The 22,423-nt window shown below is 35.5% G+C and overlaps 1 protein-coding gene across 2 annotated transcripts in view; it reads right to left on the bottom strand.

The window, feature by feature from the left end:
- The window catches only part of LOC102525260 (N-deacetylase and N-sulfotransferase 4), a 230,211-nt gene that overhangs the window by 35,272 nt on the left and 172,516 nt on the right, over nt 1-22,423 (bottom strand). The window contains exon 6 of one of the 2 annotated variants that reach the window (XM_072972719.1): nt 14,272-14,314. The exons of the other annotated variant lie outside the window; for it this stretch is intronic. Coding sequence (XP_072828820.1) covers nt 14,312-14,314 — 3 coding nt within the window. The 3' untranslated portion in view covers nt 14,272-14,311. Of the gene's footprint in view, nt 1-14,271; nt 14,315-22,423 lie in introns of those variants that run through there. 2 annotated transcript variants of the gene reach the window in all.

Genomic DNA, 22,423 nt, shown 5'->3' with positions numbered 1-22,423 from the left:
AGAATTTTAAAAACATAATATAGTATCAGTAGTTGATGACCATATAATTGCAATTGTTGTCAAGAGAACTCCTCATCACCACAAAATTATATGCATTTAATCCCAGTAAGTGTGCATTTATCTCATGTTACTACTGTAATTAAGAAATAAGACAGTATAAGTAGTGTTCTTCAGGATAATTATAGTTTCTTAGAACTGAAATTATTATAAAAAACCAGACTGCAGTCCAAATGCCTGAAGAAATATAATAATGTCCTAGAAATCTACCACTTGACCTCTAGAGAGTGTTGTTAGGATGGAACTTTAAGGATTTAAAGTTTAAGCGTTGTTAAGATGAAAGTTTATAGGTGTAAGTGTCTAAAATCCAACAAATTTGCAAATAAAAATACTCCTCAGAGAATATTGTAAAGATTGTTTTTATGTCATGGGCAGATATACACTATTTCGTTAGGTATTACCATAATGCTTTTACAAGATTTTGTGGCCCGCTAGTTCTAAGCCATTTATACAGAATTTCCTTCGGAGAACAAGCCTTGCCTTCTGAAGGAAGTGTAACACAAATGCAGGGCACATGGAAAATCCACCTTTGGAAGAAAGCAGTATCTGGAGATGTTGTGTGGTTCTAAGCTGAAGCACGCTTCTGCATTTAAATGTCTCTTTGCTGAGAAGAAAAAACAAAAACAAAAACAACAACACCGAGTACCCTAGCCAGGATAGTCACAATCACCGTGTACAGCGCAGCATGTGAACATGCCTAAGTGGCCAGAAATAAATTAGTAATGGTACATGGTCAGTTGATTGCACTTTACGAAGAAAAATTCTGCAAGCACCGCTTAACTGTGCATATCTGATTTTCTAAAAGCACCTGCTGATTAGACAGAACATTTTAATTTCAGTATTTCTGGGCAAATGGCTTGTTTAAAAACAAAACAAAACAAAACAAAAATAATTCAGGGAGTGTAGGAAGAACAAGACAAATTAAGAATGGATGTAGTTTGAAGCATAAGTAAGGTAAATTAGAAGAATGCAGTATGAAATAGTAGCAAATAAATTTTCACAGACATAATATATTGCTACTGTTTTTTACATGACAGTGTAGGTTCCTCCGCTTATCCTGTGCTAATATTTATTTATTTTGATTGCTACTTCCCTATGTATATAGTAAGACCACTCGGGCTCAATACTCCCCCAGAGCATCATCTAGAAACAGTATGACTGTGCTACACCACTGCAGACGGTTTCTAGAGGCAAGCCCGCTGCACCTCGAAATACCGCAGCTCAGAGATCTGCACGGATTCAGACAAGCAGCGCCTGACCTCTCAAGTGATTAAGAAAGACAAGGACATCGTGTTCGATGGATGAGTTGAGGAACAAGATGTCCAGTGCTACTGTCAGTAGGCCACCTGCAGCCAGCCCCAGAGAGGTCACGGAGGTGTGGGCTTCTGTCATCAAGCTGGCCTCCAGGCTGCCACCACCTTGTCACCGACGCTGGTACACATGTCCCTCCCTCAAGTCTCAACACTCTCAAATCTGTGATATCCAAATATGAAACAAATCTAAATTCTTCCTTTTATCTGTTGTAAAAACTAAAAACCAAGCATGAAGATACTCTCAAACTCTAATTATTTGTTAAAAACAAAACAGCATTTCTCAATGCCAGATGCAATACGCGTGTGCCAAATTTAGGCAGCTCATTACCTGTGGAATAAATCCATTTAATGACGTATCTATAGTGCAAGGAAAAAGAAGGTTTTAAATATAGTGATGTGTAAATCTTGATAGTAGGGAATTGGATAAAAATGGAAAGCTAAGGATAATCCTTCAATGTGGGTAAAAGCACTGCCTGTCATAGTGACACAGGATAGTGTAATAAAAACGTGGCTACTCTTCTGAGTCTTTAGTTGTGAGTCAAGTGATTGCTTTGTGTAGCATTTTACTTTGGCTGTCTTATGAGGTAGAAAGGATAAAGGAAAAATAAAATAAAAAATTAAGGCTTCATTTTATCCGTAAAATGAAACATCAACCCTCTCTAAACTGAGTTAAAATATTTCGAGACTGCCAATGCCAGAATAGTTTCCTTGCTTTTCCCACTTGTATGACAAACACAGTGTCATTGCGAACTGTACGGATATTAATAACTATAACCAGAATATCAAGTATAGTATCTTCAATAGGAATTTAAAATCATTTTTAGAGTGTATATTCTTATTTAAAGGACATATTAAATACTTGGATATCATTTCTGTGCCTTTATAGTGTCTCTAAAAATGAAGTCATTTACAGAGTACTCGGATACATGGTTCATAGAAAAAATACATTGTTATAGCAAATAGAGAAAGAAACAACAGCTTTGCAGCACAAGAAGAGACGCACCCCATTTTAAGGCAGCTTGCCCTGTGCTCATGCCACAGCACAGAAATTTTCAAGATAAACATTAAATATTGGTAGTTAGTTTCCACTTTTGCCTCTGTGGCCCTGGCAGGATGCCACTTTACAGAATGAGTCCATTGTGTTTAAAAATATGTCCATTAGTTTGTTAAATTATTGATTAGGCTTTTAGTTCTCATAAAATGTGAAGATAAATGCAATATAGGGGAAAGCATCTCCGGTGGCTCATCTGATGGGCTTTGGCGTTGGACTCGTATTTTTCCTATAAAAGGCAATTTTATGTCTTCATTTACTCTGAATATAGTCTGGAACCACACAAGAGATACTGAGTCAGACTAGGCTTAACATTACCAATTTGCATGCTGGTACACTTCTAGATTTAAATACCCATGACATAATTTTTGTGCAATTATCAGAGACAGCTCAAGTACTGCCTTTTCAGTCCTGGGCAACTAATAACTTGATATAGGCATACATCTGTGGTCTCAGATGCCAAACGTAAATAATATTTGCCCAAACTTAATAGAATTATACTATTCTGCCACTCAGTCTAAAAACCCAACATTAGCTTGGTTGGAATTTACTGCTGAGATATACCAAGTATCATATATTGAATGATTGGTTAGGGATTTTTTTAAATACATGATGTTGTTGAATCAATGTTAATCTATTGATATAACTTTACCAAGTAGTTTTATGTTCATTTTTGTTGTATTGTTTGATTAAATACTAAAAACTCATGCTAATTTTAGAGAAAAGGAAATGAAGATTCTAATTTTAGAGGGGAATGAAGATCAAAGGGTTAAAATGATCTATCTGAGATTACAGAGGGAACCCCAGCAAACCAGTGCTCAAAGTTGGGCATGGGAATTCAGAATCAGTGCTCTCTCACACCCACAGTCCTGCCAGAGGCTTTGGTAACAAGTTTATCAAATTTCTACTTTTTGCTTTTTCCTCCTTCTATCACTTTAATTAGCTGGTAGATTTTATTTGCAGGTTAAAACAACATTTTTTGATATACTTTTCCCAGAATTGATCCAACATAAAGTTTTATTTACATATGAAAAAACTTTTTTTTTTGAAATGGAAAAAAAAAGAAGTCACCATTTCAATATTTTTCTCGCTATACACCTGTACATTTCAAATGATTATTGACTCAACATTTCAAGACAGTACATATTGATGAAAGAAATGGTTATTTCATTTATGAAATTACCATATTTCTTAATAGAAATGTCATAGAAATGGAAAGTAACTCCAACCTTCTGATCTTAAAGAAACATGTTTGACTGATTGTAACAGAAATTTCAAGACATATTCCTCTAAGAACTATTCTTAGAAAGAGAAAGAAAAAGAGAAGGGGGAGAAGGAAGGGAAAAAGGAAAGAAGGAAGGGAGAGAGAAAAGAAGGCAGGTGAGCAGGAAGGAAGAAAATAAAAGGAAGAAAGAGAAGCAAAGAAAATCTCCAACATCAACCATATCTCACCATCTGTAGGGCAGATGGACAGGAAAAAAATAGGTATGATTTAGTTCTCGTCTTTAAATCTCTACTGAGTAAACTCCAGCTATTGATTTAACAACTCAGGCTACTTCCCTAAGCAGAGGGAGCTTTTTTGTTCCATGTGACTTTCAATGTGGTTTCATGTAAGATATGCATCACTACAGGCATTTATTTATAATTAATTACTATTCTGAGTTGATGTTTTAACATCCTATAACCTTGACTATTTAAAGGAAGAGTTTTCTTGGGTGTGTAATAAAACTAAACCTTTGTTTTTAAGTTGGAGCAGGTTTAATGAAGAAAACAATGCTAATCAAACATTTGAAGAAACAAAACAGATAGCAATTAAAATATTATCCTGGGGATCTTTATTGCATAAGTCAGAAAATATAGAGAAATGAGTTTGGGTTGTTGTTATAACTCACACTGGTTTGGTCTGCACAAGGTGGGACAGCGCCAACATGAAATCTGGAAACAGAATGCCTCGGTTCGGGAACTGTCTTTATCTTATTATATCAATTAATTTCTCTGAATCCCAGACTTCTCTCCTCCAAATGAAAACAATAACTTAAGTTTACAGTTCTGTGTGATTCTCAAATGGGTTGGGGTATTCCAAAACATTTTGTAAAATGAAAAGCTCTGTATAAAATTTATCATCATTATGCATATTCAGTTAAGGTAACTACGGTGTAGTTAACACATCAAATATAATTTTAAATTGGTGAATTCATGTCTCAGACATAATCATATCTTTTGTAAGTGAAGTTGGTGTCTCTTTGCTCTGCTGAAATCTCTGGATATACCATGCTTCTGATAATTACTGTGATTTCTAGTCAAACCAGAAAATGTTGGAGATGTGTATACCAGAGCAAAAATCACTGAGTTTGATACCTAATACATGAAGCTCTTTTATAGTCTTCATGTAATTTCTTAATAAATGCAATTTTTATCTCCCAGAATCACCTCTGACAGCTGCAGTTAAAAAAATCAATAGAGGAGGAGATTGTTAAATGGAATCCTTCGTTTCATTTCAAAAAGCGCAATAAGGAGATTTTACAAACAGACAGTACTCAAGAGGAGTAGCAATATGAGCTGATGTCTGCTTTGTCCCCCACCACGCACTCTAAGTCAAAGAGTACCCCCGCCCTCTGCCTTGACCTTCAGGGCACTCACTGCCTGATAGATTATGTATTTGGTTATTTCTTGTCCCTTCCTTCACTCCCGTGTTAGAATGTAAGCTCCTTGGGTCCAGCTATTCTACTGCTGCTACATCCTCAGTGCTAGTAAGATGTCTGGCAATACTAGGTGCACAGGAAATGTTTATTGAATAAACACATGAATCCTGGATAACATACACTTCTCTTGATAGCAAAAAATATGAAATAACTTAATTGCTTTCTGATTATTCCCCAGATTGCAAAGACGTGAGGGGAAAATAAAACACTCTAGCCTAAATCCCTGAAAACAGCTGGCATTTAACGGGGTATGATGAATCGCTAAATTACATTTTTTATTTGTGTTCTCCATTTCCATGATCAGACTAAATGCAACAGAAGTTCCATTCTGCGTCTGATTATTTACCAGTGTCCCAGTTTTTCAGTCATAATATTTGGTTAGTGAATTATTAACAAATCAGAACTGTTTTGATTCAAGACCAACTAGAGTGTAAACACTCATCTTCCCGAATAAAGAAGTTGGGCAGTGACTTCGTGAAAGCAGCCATAAATAGGGCAGCTGTTCTAACAGAGAACAGAAGGCCTCTGCTCTATTTCAGTGAGCCGGAGCCTGACTCTCCATTTTTCTTGTACATTAATAGAGGCCTATGTCATTAAAAGGCAACACATGCTCATGACCATATCACTATTGCATATAATTGTGTTTTGTATTTCTTAAACAGTCAAGTCAGAACTGAGGTTTTAGATGTTGCCTTAATTGCCTTTTAGAATGCCCTGATTTTGAACAAAGATCTACCATTTTTACACAAAGAGACACAAACAACCAAAGCTGCTATGCATCTGAGCTACTTAGCATCTTTAGCTACTCTCTTTTCAAGGGATCAATTCTCCTTTCTAACCATGTTGCAATGATGCCACATAAAAGTCACCGAAGTGCAAATTCATAACCCCAGGAATAATCATGGGTACTTCAGCTCCTCGGCAGAGAAAACATGTCCATTAGTGGTTGGTGTAAGTTGCACTTAAAGCCTCAGAGTTCAACAGCTTTCAGGGGAAAAAAGGTAATTTTTATTTAGTCAACCAATTAATATTTATTTATTAAATGCCTACTAATAGGCAGTCTATTAGGAACTAGAAAGATAATCATGAATAAATTACGAATAGTTTTTGCCTGAAGGAGCTTCAGGTTAGGGGCAATATAGAAAAGAACATAGCAGATGACACTACAATGTGATGTGGAAGTTCCCTGCTTTGTGATATCACACAGGTGGGTTGGGCAGTGATCTCAGACTTGTGGAAGGCTTCTTGAAAAAAAGGGAGCAGACAGTTGAATTCTTCCAGATTTGGGGGCTGCCAGATTTATGGAATGGAAGAAAAGTGGGACAAAGGATTTCTTAGTGATAATTGGCAGACAGAGATTGAAATTATCCCAATGTGCTTTCTGTAAATTAACAACGTTTTCAACCTTTTAAAATATATTTTTATACTTTAAGCCACTCACTTTATAGTTACAGAATGTCCTAAGGAATGGGAGGCAGGAATTGTGAATACTCTGTTACAAAGTATCTGCAATACATATGAAGCAGCTTATAGTGTTTTTTGAAAGTAGTCTCAGGTTAGTTAAAAATGTATGTTGTAAACTCTAGGGCCATCACAGAAAGTTTTTAAAAGTATAATTGATATGCTGAAAGAGGAAATAAAATGGAGTCATTTAAAATGTTCAGTTAAAACCAGTGAAGACAAAAAAAGAAAGGGAGGGAAGAGGAAATGCAACAAAAAGAAAACAGTTATAACATGGTAGATACTAACCAACAATATCAATAATCACATTAATTGTAAATGTTCTAAATACACCAATTAAAAGATACAGATTGTAAGAATGGATTAAAAAAACAAGATCCAACTATATGTTGTCTACAAGAAACCAAGTTGAGTCGCTATAACTCAACTAAGTTAAAAGTAAAAGGATGGACAGAGATCTGCCATTCTGACATGAAACAAGTTAGAGTACCTATATTTTATTTTAGAAAAGCTGACTCCAGAACAAGAAGGAGTTGTTCATGGATAAAGAGCACATACACTGCCAAGAACAGACACCAGACTTTGCACACTCACACATATACTCACACCCACATGTGCAGGTACACTCATGCACACACACACATGCACTTGCACATCCATACATACACTTGTGTGCACACCCCCACCAACTCCAAGCTACTAGGGAGACAAGCAGACATAGCATTGGGAGAAGGAAAACACTTTGGGTTTAAAATCACAACTTTTAACTTTTAAGAACATTTATAATGTTCTGATAAATGTGGCTAAAGAGTTATGGATTCTGGCTAAGCTCTTCCTATGGAATCCTCTACCTTACAGGAAGCAGAGTTCTATGTAGCACAGGCAAGTTTCAATAAACGTGTTATGTAATCATGTTTTCCCACAATAGTTCTCTAATAGTTCACTATAATATGGTACCTTTAAAAATTATTTTATCTAAACATTTTAACAAAGGTAATGCTTTTATCTATTTTAAAACTTGTTTTAACATGGGTTAAATCAATATCCATTTATAACATTGATTTGAATTAACTTTTAAAGGGTATTCATTCCTCATTTAAAAGTATTTGTGTTTTTTTTTTGCCCTTGTTGTCTTTTAGTAAAGAAGTCACATAAAGGATATAAATATTTCTCCAGCTTATGTTAAACAAAGAGTATTAGAATAAATCCTCCATTGAAACATCGTGATTGACAAATAATATCAACAATACGTAGTGTGATATTAAAAATAGGAGGACTAAAATTTTGATTAATGTGAGCCAGGTGACTAAAATGAGTTTGGTTTGGGGGCTGACCCTATTGTGTGACAGTCATCTCAGTGACCTGTGACCTTTGCGGTTTTGCAATGATCATGTAAGAAGATAAAATTCTATCTCTCCCTTTCACCATTTCCCCTCTCTGTCTGTCTTTTTCCTACTTTCTACTCTGTGTTGTATACTGATACAACTATGGGTTTTGCTGGCCTCAGTCTTTTTACTGAACTAGCAAAATGTTCTGTAATTTCCAAGCTGTCAAAGTCTGATCTTCATGCCAGCAGGCTATATTTTTAAATACAAGAATAGCATCATGAACAAAAACATTCCTGTCAGATGGCCATTTCTCAGTACCAAAACAGCTCCATCCTTGCTTATCTGTCACAGCAGTTCTTTGAGATTTGAGTGTTTAACATGTGTCATCTCTGACAGTCTACCATTACAGATTACAGTCTGCTATTATAGATTAAAAAGTATGTAGTCCACTCACTGCTGTTGGAGCTCCCGGAACACTTGGATCTGGTAACTCAACAAACAGCTGCAGTAACACAAAAGGATTGCTGAAACAGAGACTTTGGACTGACAGAGTGCTAATTTTAATAATAACAAACTGTCTCAGAATTCAACACTTTTCATATTCATGACCCTTCTGCTCCTGATAAAAAGCAATTTACATACCTGAAAACTGTTCCCGTGCTTTAATTTGGTACTTGTATAGCTATCGTGTGTTTTCATTTCAGCCCATCTGATGTAAGCATTAAGTGTTTTCTTGGTAGTATTTCTTCAATGAAAGGTCAAAGAGGCAACATTCAAAAAGATTTTTTTCTCTTCTGCATTACCATAGCACTTTGAATATGGCTTTATGCTATCGTTCACTGTATTTTAATAATCAGCCATTCTTTCCAACTGGTTGTGAGCACATCTGGAGCAGGGATAAATTTTATACATTTCTTTATCTTAGACTCTGCACAGTTCCTGGCTTAAGAACAGGAAACTGAAAGAGGAAATAAAATGGAGTCTCTCAATGGATGTAGGGGCCAACAATTACATTATCATAAAACATCTTGGATTTATAAATTCAGAAAAGCAAAACAAAAACAAAAGAAGATGTACATGATAGAAAGCTTGAACTCACGTTCAAGGCAGTAGGGAGTATGGTTTCAGTACTGATTTGGCGAACTCAAGCTTTGCTTGCTACGCTCCAGTAGATAGCCGTGCTGATACACTTACATTTTTAAATAATAGTGAACAGTAGGCCTCCCAAACAAAACAGGTCTATGAATTGAACTTAGGTCACTGGTTGACAGTTTTTTAAACTTTGAAGAAGGTACTCAATCAGTATATAAATAGCTAAAAGCAGGGCAGCAAAAACTATGTATTTTCATGTTCCACTCATTTTGTAACATGATTTCATTAAATAGTTGTTCGTATTTTAAAATGTATCATTCATTACAATATATGCATTTATATTAATTAATAAAACTAATAACAATTCTACTGATAAGGAGTTTAAAGTTATAAAAATACTTTCAAAAGTAAAATACAGTACAATTTCTTTTTTTATCTATATAAATTGGTAAATCAAGAGCATAAAGAGATGGTTTTCAAATTGTGCTTACAAATTTGAAAAGTTGCTTTTCCTTTAATTTAAATATTTTAAGCCGTCATATATTGATCAAACAACCTTTCACTTATCTCTTCATGAATTTCTAAATCTCAGTGATGGGATCCATGTGGTACACTAAGCAGCTATGTAAGACTGTTACAAATAAAGTGAAATTGTCATTAAGTTATCTAAAAGCAAACCTCAACTATTTTTCCTTTTAACATTTGTATTGAAATTTAGAAAATCATGAAGAGATAAGTGAAAGATTGCTTCATCAATATATGACAACATAAAATATTTAAAGAAAAGGGAAAGCTACTTTTAAAATTCTGCAAGCACTGATGCAATTTGAAATGTTGTGCTTTCAAAATTATTATTAGTAAGTAATACTTATATTTTCATGAGATCACTGTTTAATAGGGAAACAGCAGGTGTAAAAAGAGAGTGTTGGACAATTCCAGCACTTGTCCTAGTTTCATGGAGCTATACTTACTTGGGACCATTGACAATTATGATGCAGAAACAAAATATAATTCAATGAAAATGTCAACAGAGGAAGTAAGGTTAAATTATGGAAACAAGCAATGCAAACATATTATAAGGCATATGGATGAACACAATAGGTAGCATTTGCTTTGAAAACAGACCGGAGGTCTTCAGTGGGTTGGTGCGGTCCAGGAAGAATTCACGAAATAGGAGGGACTTCAATTAGACTTTGAGTATGAGTGAATTTTAGCTACCTCAAGAAGAAAGTGTTTAGTATTATATCACCTTGCATAGGAAGGAGAGCATGAAAATGGGACACATAGGGCACACTGGGGAATAGTAAGTTTTACAAGCTGATTGTGCCCCCCTAAAATTCATATGCTGAAGCCCTAAATCCCAGTCCCTCAAGAATGTGACTGTAATTGGAGATAGAGCCTTTAAAAAACGTGATTACGTTAAAATGTGGCCCTTAGGATGGGCCCTAATCCTATCTAACTGGTGTTATTATAAGAAGAAGGTGATACCAAGGATGCATGAACATAGAGGAAGCACCATGCGAGGGCACAGCATGAAAGTGGCCATCTGCAAGCAAAGGAGGGAGGAGCATGGACTTCTAGTCTGCACAACTTGAGAAAATAATTTCTGTGTAAACCACCTCGACTGTGGTATTTTGTTATGACAGCTCTAGCAAACTAACACAGTGAGCATGCCATCTTAGCAGTAGTAGAGGATTTACCCAGAGGAGCAGTGAGATATAGTCCAGGAAAGCTTACGGGAAGACGGAGATCATTGAGTCAATCAGCATTGAGAAAGATATTTATAGGGTGGTAAGTGAAGGGATGGGTGGCATATGGGAGCTTGTTTCACTGTCTTACGTAGTAGAGAAGTATCAGTCTATGCAGCTCTCCTATTGCATTCTTGGAATCAAACAAGGAACTGAATGTACATCAAATTCTTCAGAACATAGAGGCAGGTCCCCAGATGGATTGAGGAACTCTTTAGATGGACACAGAAAACACTTTCTTGTAGCTGTTTACTGTTTTCCTGCAAGTAACTCTCCACGATGTGTGAAGATTTTACATGGCCAATTCTTGGTAAAGAGAGAGAAATATTTGTGACATAAGTGATCAGGTTGTGGACCTAAACAGTGGAGCAGGTTGTGCACTATGGAGTATTGCCTAATTTGTCAAGTATTATAAACCTCTTAAATTTTTATGTTTACAGTTTATGGTTTTGCTCATTAGCATGCCTTTTTTGGTAGAGCTAATCATTTTTGGTGGGAAAAATTGATTTCTCTTACTCTTAGATACCATCTACTGCTTCATTCGAGAAGAAAATGGGATGAGTGAACGAAATCCAGCAGCTTACCTGGCTCTGGGTTTCCACCTCTCCTTGTCTCCTGCCTGCTTGTTGGCAAATAACAAACTGAAGTTTTAAATATTTTTATAGGAGTACAGATGGCTTAGATTTATGAACCCCTTGCAAATATAGGAACTCACAGAAGGACTGAGAAAACCAGAAAAGATAAGAAAAAGTCACCCGTTTTTGTGAGTATGTGGTATCATCTATCAGATAGCTCTACATAGTTGCTTTTTAAGAGGTGCATAATAGCAATGAATCCATTGTGAATTACACTCAGAAAATGACGGCACAGCGACGAGGCGAATGTGAAATCAAGTATTCCTAAACGTGCTGAAGTTTTTTTCTCAAAGAATCTGAATTCAAAATCAGTTTCTATAGGGGAAACCAGGTTATTTATGAATAAAGGCTCTTCAGAATATCTGGGTCTAACTTGGTATTCGTCAGTGAGCAGCAGCAAGCTCTTTGATTGCTGTAAATATTAGTTTACTTCAAAAATTAAGTCTGATTTTTAACGTACATAAAGAAACTAGATAAACAGAAATTAGAAAATATTGTGACAGCGGAATCTGGATTGTTTTAAGGATCATGCAGGAGAAGATTTCAAACCTGAACAAGAAAGAGTTCTATGCTTAAGTGAGAACTGTTTAGGGAAATGTCTGCCTGGACACACACCTGCAAGGTTTAGTGCTGAGTTTTAGATTAAGGGTAAATTGACATTCAGCTGCAGCTATTCAGACAAGGCTCTGTGATTAAGACTTACAAGCATCTCCCGTCTGTTTGTTGGCACAAAAATAAACGGCATACATGTGTAGATCTACTTAGTAATTATTCGATGAAATCCCAAACAACTTAGCTAAAGGTAACCTGGCATTTAAAATCCCTGAAATGTTAGATACTATCTTTCTTTTCTCACCTGGAGTACATTCAATTCACTTAGTAAAATAATGACATTTTCTCCATGCAATTTAACTTTTCATTTTTTGGACGGCAGGTGAGCAAGGGACACTGATGTTTTAGCCAGGGATTTTCTACTTGCTGTCACTAGTAATCTCAGATTTCCTTGACTGCCTTCATTATAGTAAAAAGGGAGGTAGATTCTTCTCATATGATTGGTTGTCTGGGTCCTAGTAAGCCTTCTGTTGAAGTTTGCATATTGATACTGCTGCTCTTTCCCTGATTCATTACTGCTAGCACGCATCTTGAATGTAACAACACTCTACTACAAGTGATGGAAATTCCAGGGAGAAATAATACACCTGCGAAGTAGAATCAGTTCAGTTTCAAGCTACCCATTCACTAAGGCTCAAGCTTAAAAGCATTTATTTGCCTAGTCACTGATTCAGAGGATAAATGAGGCTTAAAAATGTCTAATCACTGGTACTTAGTAAGTAGCACTCACACTCTAGTCTTTGCAACAGCCTTTTAGTGTTCACTTAACTGACGAAGAAGCTAAACCCAGAGAGCTGACATAACCTACTCACAAGAACACAAATTGGGGTTAAAACACAGAAAGTTTACGACTCTCAAATCCGCTTAAACAGTATTCTATGTGCAACGTGTCTTTTTTTCTTTTTTTGTCTAATCTACAATTTTCTTTTTACATCTGATAAAAATGTCCTCTTTAACCATCTTTAATATTGTTGGCCTTGTTACCACTTTCCTGATCAGTGAGTAGCCCTTGACTTTGGCCCTAAGAAAACCGATCAGTCACTTACTGTGTCTTTTGAAGAGCTCATGACAGTTTAGCTATTGGATCTTACATCTCATATTCATTCTGATTTTTTTTTCTCATTCTACATTTTTGATACTTTGGGGGATCAGAACCACTAATTTATTTCTATTTTAGATTTAGTTTCCTTTAGTTCATTTCTTTTCTTTCTTTCTTTTTCTTTTGAATGTCATTTTCACCTCCAGGTTCTCATACACACATCTCTGCTGAGCTGTCCTGTCCTCACACTTAACATTTAGGTATGCTGGATATTATCATACTTTCTTAAATAACTTTCTTCATGATATAAAATATGCACATCTACATTTTCAAACCAACTTTCATAGATTTTTATATCTCAAAAAAGCACTTGTTTGAGCAAAAGAAGAGCTACCCTTTTTGCCACAAAATTGAATACTTCAATTTGCAGTTCTTTCTTTGGAAAATGGGGGTATTTCTTCAGATTGCCTTTGCAAGATATTTATAAGGGGCTCATTTTAGTACATTTTATATTACATGGATTTTGATCCCATTCATTTTAGACAGGTGATGAATACACAGATTATATCACTGGTTATTGCTTATCAAATATTAAGAAGTCGAAGAAAGGAGTAGGCTGAAGATAACCTTGAAGAATATACTAAGTCAAGAAATAAGAAGCACATGCTCGTAAACCCTATGCTGGATGTGATATCTGGCAGAGATAATAAAACTGGTGTTCACATTAGGTAATAAAGTGTTTGAAGTTAAGCCATACTAGGAACAAAGCACAAAACTCAAGAGAGGTGCAGCAAAACTGATAATCCTCACAGAGGTTTACAAAGACCTTTAGAAAATGTCAAAGCAAGCATCAATTATAAACTTCTTTTAAAAAATGTTCTGTGCTGTCTCCAAATGGAACAGCTGCAACTTCCAGGGAGGTAGACTTGGATGAGAAAAATGCACAGAACTTGATATCAGATGCTTTCATATGTAACTTCTGACTTCATCATTTTCTAGCTGTTGACCTTGGGGAATTTATTTTTCTTCTTAGAACCTCAGTCACTACATCTGCAAACTGGGGATAAGATACCCACATCATAAGGTAGTTGTGAGAAGAGTACTTGGCTCAGAGTGAACACAAAACTGTGTTTTTGAACATACAGTGAAAGTACAACAATGACAGAGGTGGTTCTTAAGAATCCTGGTACCTTTCTCAAGCTGTTCTTTGTAAACTCCAGTGCTGTATATCACCCCAAATCATTTGCTGTTTATCCATTGACAGTTCCTTTAATTACTGTAAAGCAAACATACGAATTCTGAATCATTAAAAACAGAAATTTCGCCTTCTTTCTAAAGTCTCTTGACATGCCTTTTTTGGGAGCATACATTTGCACCATTTTCCAAGCTATAGTTTGGGGGTCGGAATACTTACAAATCTAATACAGTGTATTGGGAAGACCACAAGTCAGAATGTTAGGCAGTTAGATAGAAATGAGCACTGGGCAAGGGAGGGGAAGGGGAAAGGAACAACCTAGAAAATAACAGTATGTCTGCATTCAGGATAAGGGACTCCAGAAACTTTTACTTTCTCTAAATGAGGGCCAGCAAAAGAAGGCAGCTAAAATCAAAACTCTGCAGCTGCGCATAACAGAAGGACCCGGTGTAACTTGATCCAATGCTTATTATAATGTAATTAACATTACAGTTTGAGCCCCCTCCCATAGGTTTCTCTGTCTGAAGAACCTGCCCAAAAGGGGATGGGCGTGCCAGAGGAACCTGAGCTGTCAGTCAGCCTGATCACTCAGAGAACCTGAGCCCTTAATCAATCAATCAATCACAAAAACGCCCCTAAGCCAGGATATAAGATGGAAAAACAAAGGAGCAGGGCCATTTCTCCTCTCTTGGATTGGTCCGCTCCCAGATCTCTGGAGTGTACTATCTTTTACTACCTTTATACTTTACTAAGGAAAATCTTGCTTATATCCCGTTTTCTGTCTCTTGTTAAAAATTCTTTTTTTTTCAGGTGACTAAGAACCGAGGTAATTCTTATTTCCCTTTTACCGCAAGAATATAAAGTAAATGTTAGAGGAACTTTAAGTAAATAACAGCAGGAAGTCAGGGGCATTCTGATAAAACTTCATTAACACACAAAGCCTTGCCTATAGGTTCACCTCACAAGTAATGAGACAATGACTCATTATGGGAAATGCGCTGGGAGAAGCCCTGGAAACACCTTTTCCTCAAGAGTCATCACCACCAATATTTTCACTAAAATTATAGAGGTTGACTACAATGCAGAAACTTTTCCCCAGCAGGAATAACAACTATTACTCCTATCTCAGTACAAGAAGCAGTGCTAAGAGATAGTTAAGGATTCCTGCAACTTCTTTCTTAGTATCTTCAAACAACTTTAACTTCGTTTTTTTTTTTTTTTTGGCATGTGAACCTTTTAATTAATTAATTAATTACTTAATTGAAGTACAGTAGTGTCAATTTCTGTATTCTCCTTTTCACTCCTCCTGCCTCCTCAGAACAGCACGGACTAGGCCGGTCCACCCAAAGTTAATCCCTTGCCTCTCGGTGATACTCTCCTCTGTCCTCAGGGCATTCTTCCTGTTAATTACCCACCCCCTCCTCCTATTCTAAGATATACTCTTGCAAATTTATTCTATCTACTCCCCACTATCACTTTGCCTACCATCATCTAGTCTCTTTATTTTAAAACAGCCTTCAATTTACTTACACCCTGGAGCTGCTATGCAAACTTCCCTCCCTTGCCCTGACTGAATTCTTCAAATTCTTTCATTTTTGCCCCTAGGCACTGACTCATTAGTACCTTTATATTTGGCTTTGGTTTTAACCTTCATACCAGAAACTACCTCGTTTGAAAGTCACTAATGACTTTCTTGTTGCCAAATCTAGAGGTCTTCACCTCGTATCCAGAGGTTTGTCCCATTTGACATATCACCCCTCTTGACAATGTTGACTTTTCCTTTGTCTTTGCACTGCTCATCTTCCATCATGATAACGAACTCAGGTCAGTCTTGTTCTCTTTTATTGATTCTTCCTCTCCCCTTGAAAAGTTCTCTGAGTTCTGCATACATTTTTTTCCTTTTCTCTTTCTATGCAATAGCCTCTCTCAAATTATAAAAGGTCTTGTCTTCGATTATTGTCTTAATGTAAAGGAATCAGAAATACCTTCAAGACTGAAAAAATCTGGTGCCACATTTGCAATCTGAGATGTAGACTTCTCAGTCTTCTCAACTCCTTATTTTTCTCTTCAAACCAACTTCTCTTCACCATTTCTATCAGTTTAGGACCTTTATGTTATTTGACCATGACATCTACCATGGCACTTCTCTTGCTGGTTTTTTCCTTTCCATTTACATTTCCATCATTCTAATTTAGAGTCTTTTTAATGTCTCCTTAGCTTTATTGCAAGAATCTCCCCATAGGTCTCAACTTCCATCTTTGCCCCATAATTTATTCAGAATCAACCACTATGTTATTCACCATCAAGCATATCTCTGTCTTCCTCCTCAGAAATGTTCACTGCTTTCAGTACCTGTCAATTAAAGTTGAAGCTACTTCAACACAATTTGAGACCCTTTAGGATGTAATCCCAACCTTCAGTCTCACGTCTGGACTGATACAATCGCATCCCATTGCCATTCCACAAACAAAACATTTATTTCCCTGTACCTTTGTATATACTCTTGTCTGTGTGCTCTCCTTTCCAACTTTACTTGTGGAAATTCTATTCTTTCTTCAAGCTCACCTCCTGAATAATTGTAGTACTCCATCCTTCTCCTACTGCCTGTACCACACATACTGTTTGAGATTTTTGTTATATTAGGTGAATCACATGAAACTGCCATTTTGTAGGCCAAAAATAGTTGAGTACAGGCAGTTTTACCTGGGGTAACCTAACATTTTTCCCTATTAAGTTAGAAGCTCCTTAAGGTAGAATTGAGTTTTATAAATTGCCCAGCATATTTATATTTATAATCACTCAATTAATATTAACTTATTGAATTTATGAGTTGATCATGAACACCATATACATCCTTTATAGTTAGATACAGTGTGACTAATTAACTTTGCACTATTAGCCTACTTAAATTTTTCTACCCTGATAACTTTTTTTACCATTCTGTGCTTTGAAGTAAAACTCACAGAAAGGTACATATATTTTTATAATAAGCTTTGGTATCTAGTTGTGTGAATTGTTCTACTTTCTTCAAGAGTCATAAAGTGCTATCCTCCTTTTGTAAAAGAATGAGGCCTGAGTAACCAGTATATTTCACCACCCAAAATATCTCTATTTCATAGCCACACTACTTAAGTTTTTATAATACAGGTAAGTGCATTTCACATATATTATGCCCTCACAGCTAATTCATTAGTTATTAGAGAGTGCATGTATGAATAGAGACAGAAATGGGTATGCTGGAGAGATGAGAAGGCCTAAAAGGGGATTGTGACTGCTGAGATCATGTCTGTATCTGCTTCTGCATTTTCAAAAGGATTAAATCTATCTAACAAATTTGTATGAGGAATCCAGAATCTTGTGTTTAATCTCACAAAGCAATAGATAAATGTGATTCTGTTATAAAAGAATAATTGAACAATATAAACATACTTCATATACTCATATTCATGGAATAATGGTATAAAATTATCAGAGACATAGAAGCTTTGATACCATTTAACCAATGACAACTATGAAAGTCTGTCTCTGTGGTGTGGTCAGTCATGATCCAATCTTTGAGATCATTTACCTGTATTTCTTTTGAAATAAAACTGAGAACAAAGACATTGACTAGTGTGCTTTTTCAATCATGATAGTCTTTTAGGTGAGGATTAACATATTCCTCTGTTTAGCTGATTTTGTGCATTTTTCTTGCAGGCAGGTCAACTGGCAATAAATTCCCTCAATTTTTGTCTGAGAAAGTCTTCATTTCATCTTCACTTTGAGGGATCATTTCACAGGGTATAGAATTCTAGGTTGGCGGATTTTTTTCTCTCAACACTTGAAATATTTTACTCTATTCTCTTCTCTCTTTTTCTACTTATCAAAGTATAATTGACCTAAAACATTATGTTATTTACAGGTGTACAACGTAGTGATCTTATATTTATAAATATTACAAAGTGATCATTATGATAAATCTAGTTACCACTGTCACTCTACAAAGTTGTTATAATACTGTTGACTACATTCCCTATTCTGTATAATACATCTCCATGACTTATTTATTTCATAATTGAAAGCTTATGAACTTAATCACTTCCCCTATTTTGTCCATTCTTCACTCCCTAGTTCTCCCTGGCAACCACCAGTTTGTTATCTGTATCTATGGGTCTGTTTCACTTTATTCTCTTCTTGTTTGCATGGTTTCTAAGGAGACGTTGGATGTAATTCTTATTTTTGCTTCTGTATAGATAAGGTGTTTTTTTCCCCTCTGGATTCTTTCAGGATTTTCCCCTTATCTTTGATTTTTAACATGACATGCTTCAGTGTAGTTTTTTGTTTTTTGTTTTCTGGCATTTATCTTACATGGTGTTTTCTCAGATTGCTGGTTCTATGGTTTGGTGTCTGACGTCCAATTTGCAGAAATTCTCATTCATTATTGCTTTAACTATTTCTTTCCTTTTTCTCTTCCTTCTCCTTCTCATATTCCTATTACATGTATATTATACTTTTATTAGTTGTCTCAGTTCTTGGATATCCTGTTTTTTTCTTTTTTCCCTAGTCTTTTTTTCTCATTGTTTTTTAGGTTTGGAGTTTTTTTTAATTGAGATATCCATCAGTCTCAGAGAGTCTTTCTTCAGCCATATCCAGATTACAAATAAGAGCATTCTGTTAGTGTTTTTGATCTCTAGCATTTCTCTTTTGGTTCTCTGAACTTCCATCTCTCTGTTTACATTGCCCGTCTGTTCTTGCACACTGCATACCTTCTCTATCAGAGCCCTTATATTAATAATCATAATTGTGTTAAAAATCTTGGTCTGTGAATTCCAACATCTCTGTCTTATCTGAGTTTAGTTCTGATGCTTGCTTTGTCTTTTCAAACTGTGTTTTTTTTTTAATCCTTTATTATGGCTTTAATTTTTATCTTGATAGCCTGACATGATGTACTGGATAAAAAGTCACTGTAAATAGGCCTTTATTGATGTGATTGTGAGGTGTGGGCAGAAGTAAAGGACTCTACAGTCCTACGATTAGGTCTCAGTCTTATAGTGAGCCTATGCCTTAGACAGTGATTTTCTCAAGGGCTTCTCAGTCACCTTCATCACTCAGGTAGGACAGAATGGCTAGAGGGCCTGGAGCTGGGCATTTTTCTTTTCCCAGGTCAGTTAGGTTCTTATAAAATCCCTGCAGGTTAGGCTTTGGCTAAACAGTTTCTCCTGTGGAAAGACCTTGTTAAGAAAAACGGAGTGCTATGGGGTATTTCAAAATGGTTCCTTTATCCTTCCCCCTGCTGGAAGCGCAAGAGGAGTTTTCTCAGATATTCACTCTTTAAAAACAAAATCATTACTGAAATGTAATTGATGTTCAATGTTATGTTAGTTCTAGGTGTAGTATATAGTGATTTGACATTTGCATACATTATGAAATGATCACCATGTTAAGTCTAGTAACCATTTGTCCCCATACAAGGTTATTACAGTTTATTAACCGTCTTCCTCATGCTGTATGTTCCATCCCTGTGGCTTATTTTATAAAAAGTTTCCTGGGTGAGCTTCTGAATGTAAAACTCATAAAAGTGTAGGGACTCCCCTAACACTGGGTCCCCCTGTTGGATTCTCAGACTCGTCCCGACTGAGCCTCCAGCAGCTTATAAATTATAGATCAGGTTTTAATACCTGGCCACTGGTTAGACTGGTGGTTTCTGTTCCATTAAGTCATAATTTTGGGTGTAGCAGTTTGCCCTGTGACCTCACTTCTCTGACCTAAGAAGAGTTGTGTGAATTTTTCAGTTTGTTCAGTTTTTGTTGTTAGGATGGAGTGGTGACTTCCAAACTCTTCACAAGCCAGACCAGAAACCTGAAATATGCATTGTTTTATTATAAAGAAACACAAAAAAGAAATAAAGAAAAGGCAGCACAAGCACTATCTTCAAACTTGAAACACTTGCGATCTGAACTTTGGTTTCCATCTTAACTCTCCAGGAGCTGGAAATCTCTAGATTATTGACACCTAGAGGAATTTTCACTTAAGTTACAGATATCAAAGACAGGCACTAATGGAATAAAATAAGATTCTACAATGTTTAGTTTAGGGTTTCTTTGGGATTGGCATCATAATTCCTATTATATTCATGTTTTAAAAAAAGTTAGTCCTGATGTCCTGCGTATTTCATAATATTAGTGGTGTAAGTATAAAAATATTTAACCTTTGATTAATGCATATTTAGAAGTATGAGGGAAGTATAAAAGATCCTCTAATTCACAAAAAAGTTATACATTTCCATACAAATTATATCTGAGTAGGAATACTTTTAACAATTCCTATTTCTCACTCAGATGAAATAAGTTTTTATTGCTATGCAAATCACATACTGCTCATCTATTTTTCCTCTCGTCAACTAACACATTAATAATTATCTAAAATATAAAGGAATATGAAATGGTAGGGTGATAACCAAAGTGTAAAAACAGAAAACTTCACAGAATTTTATTGTTTAATCATTCTGGAGTCGTATGAGTTATTATTAGTAATGATTATTGCCATTACTTTCATTAGAAATCTCATCTAACAAGAAAATTTTAGTATCAGTGATACATACATGTTTACTTTATGTGCATGTGATACCAGATTGCTTAAAGATCATACAAATACATATTAAAAAAAGAAATGTCTGTGTATTTCGAACTTACTTTTGACAATATTTATCCAACTGCTTTGTTACATAGATGCTAGCAATAGATGAATGTTAAAAGAAAATTTTAGAAAAACTATGTTGATAATTCTGAGATATTGGACAAAAAGGATGTGCACCATTTTGGTGACTTCTGGAGATTGTTTTTAAATAAGGAGCACGATATAAAATATGAATAGCAATAATATTAAATACATACAATTCCAAGTGGACTGATAGGTATTACATGTACTAGTTCCTTTACTAATTACTGTAGGCCACACGTGTATTAAAGAAATTTTCAAATAATCAATTTTGAGACTCTGTTATTCTTGGCCAGCCATATAATTAACAGTTAATTAAAGACTGAAACAAACCCAAAAAGGAACATTTTCACTCTTTGGTAATAGGTTGTAGAGTTAAAATTTCAACATATTCTTAAAGCTACACTACCTACACTATCAACCCAGGTTGAAAATGGAAAACAAATGAACAAACAAACAAACAAACAAAAAAAACAGGCTATAATAATTTGTTAGAAGTCAGTTTCTTTCTTCATCCACCCTGCCCAAAATATAGTGGTATGGTGGAAATTATTTCTTACAGACATGTCTGTGGTACATGTATAGCTTCAACCTAATTAATGTAGTACCCTATAAAATTCCTAAATTATGCATCCCTGGACCACTTCATTGCTGATATGTGATAATAAAGCTTGTGAAGTGAGCTATTCATCTTGGATAGAAATATACAGATAATATTTAGCTTCTCCTTAAAGCCATTGTGTAGCACACACAAATTCAACCTCTCTGTGATGTGTTAATAGGGACTTCTTATCAACTTACCAGCTACTCACAGAGACGACTTAATCTGACTTTTTAATCAGAATGTCCTTGTAAGTGGAGAGAAAGAGCTTTATTTGACTTTACCTTAGATTAAGAATGCCTTTTAAAGTGTAAGTTACAAAAAACTGCGAAGAACTAGTAAAACTGAGATATGAAAGATAAGTTATTTGTTTTCATGACTTTCTCTTTGTTTTCCTCTGTGTAGCTGCTGTTGTGCATTTTTTAAAAAAATAACGTTTATGATTCAAAGCACTTGCAAATGGTAATTAACACTCATTTTGGAGCTCTCCTATGTGTAAACAATCCTTGGAATTAATTTTATTCACTATATGATCACTGTTAGAGTATATGGTATTTTCAGATCAACCATTTTCCAATTAATTTTGAATGGTGAACAGCACAGTTGCAATTCTGTTCTTCACCTTTTAGTTACATTAAAGATTCATTTTGGGTAATCAGAGAATCTGTATGAGCTATTTTTTACCTTGAAGGTTTGCTTCTGACACTTTAATAAATTATCCTGTAGTCTGTGCTAGAAGGTAACTGAATTTTTTGCTCAACAGCCCTCTTGTTGACACATGTTCATTTATTACTATTTCTTGCATTAGCTGACTCACTTGAGGCTAATTCTGATGAAGTGCTTTCAAACAAGGACCACTATTGGTTTATATTAATGAGGAAGTGGTGGAAAGG

The sequence above is a fragment of the Vicugna pacos genome, chromosome 2, assembly GCF_048564905.1.
Source record: "Vicugna pacos chromosome 2, VicPac4, whole genome shotgun sequence".
Classification (NCBI taxonomy): domain Eukaryota; kingdom Metazoa; phylum Chordata; class Mammalia; order Artiodactyla; family Camelidae; genus Vicugna; species Vicugna pacos.
The sequence above is the reverse complement of the archived record's forward strand: the minus strand, read 5'-3'. Positions and strand labels throughout refer to the sequence as shown.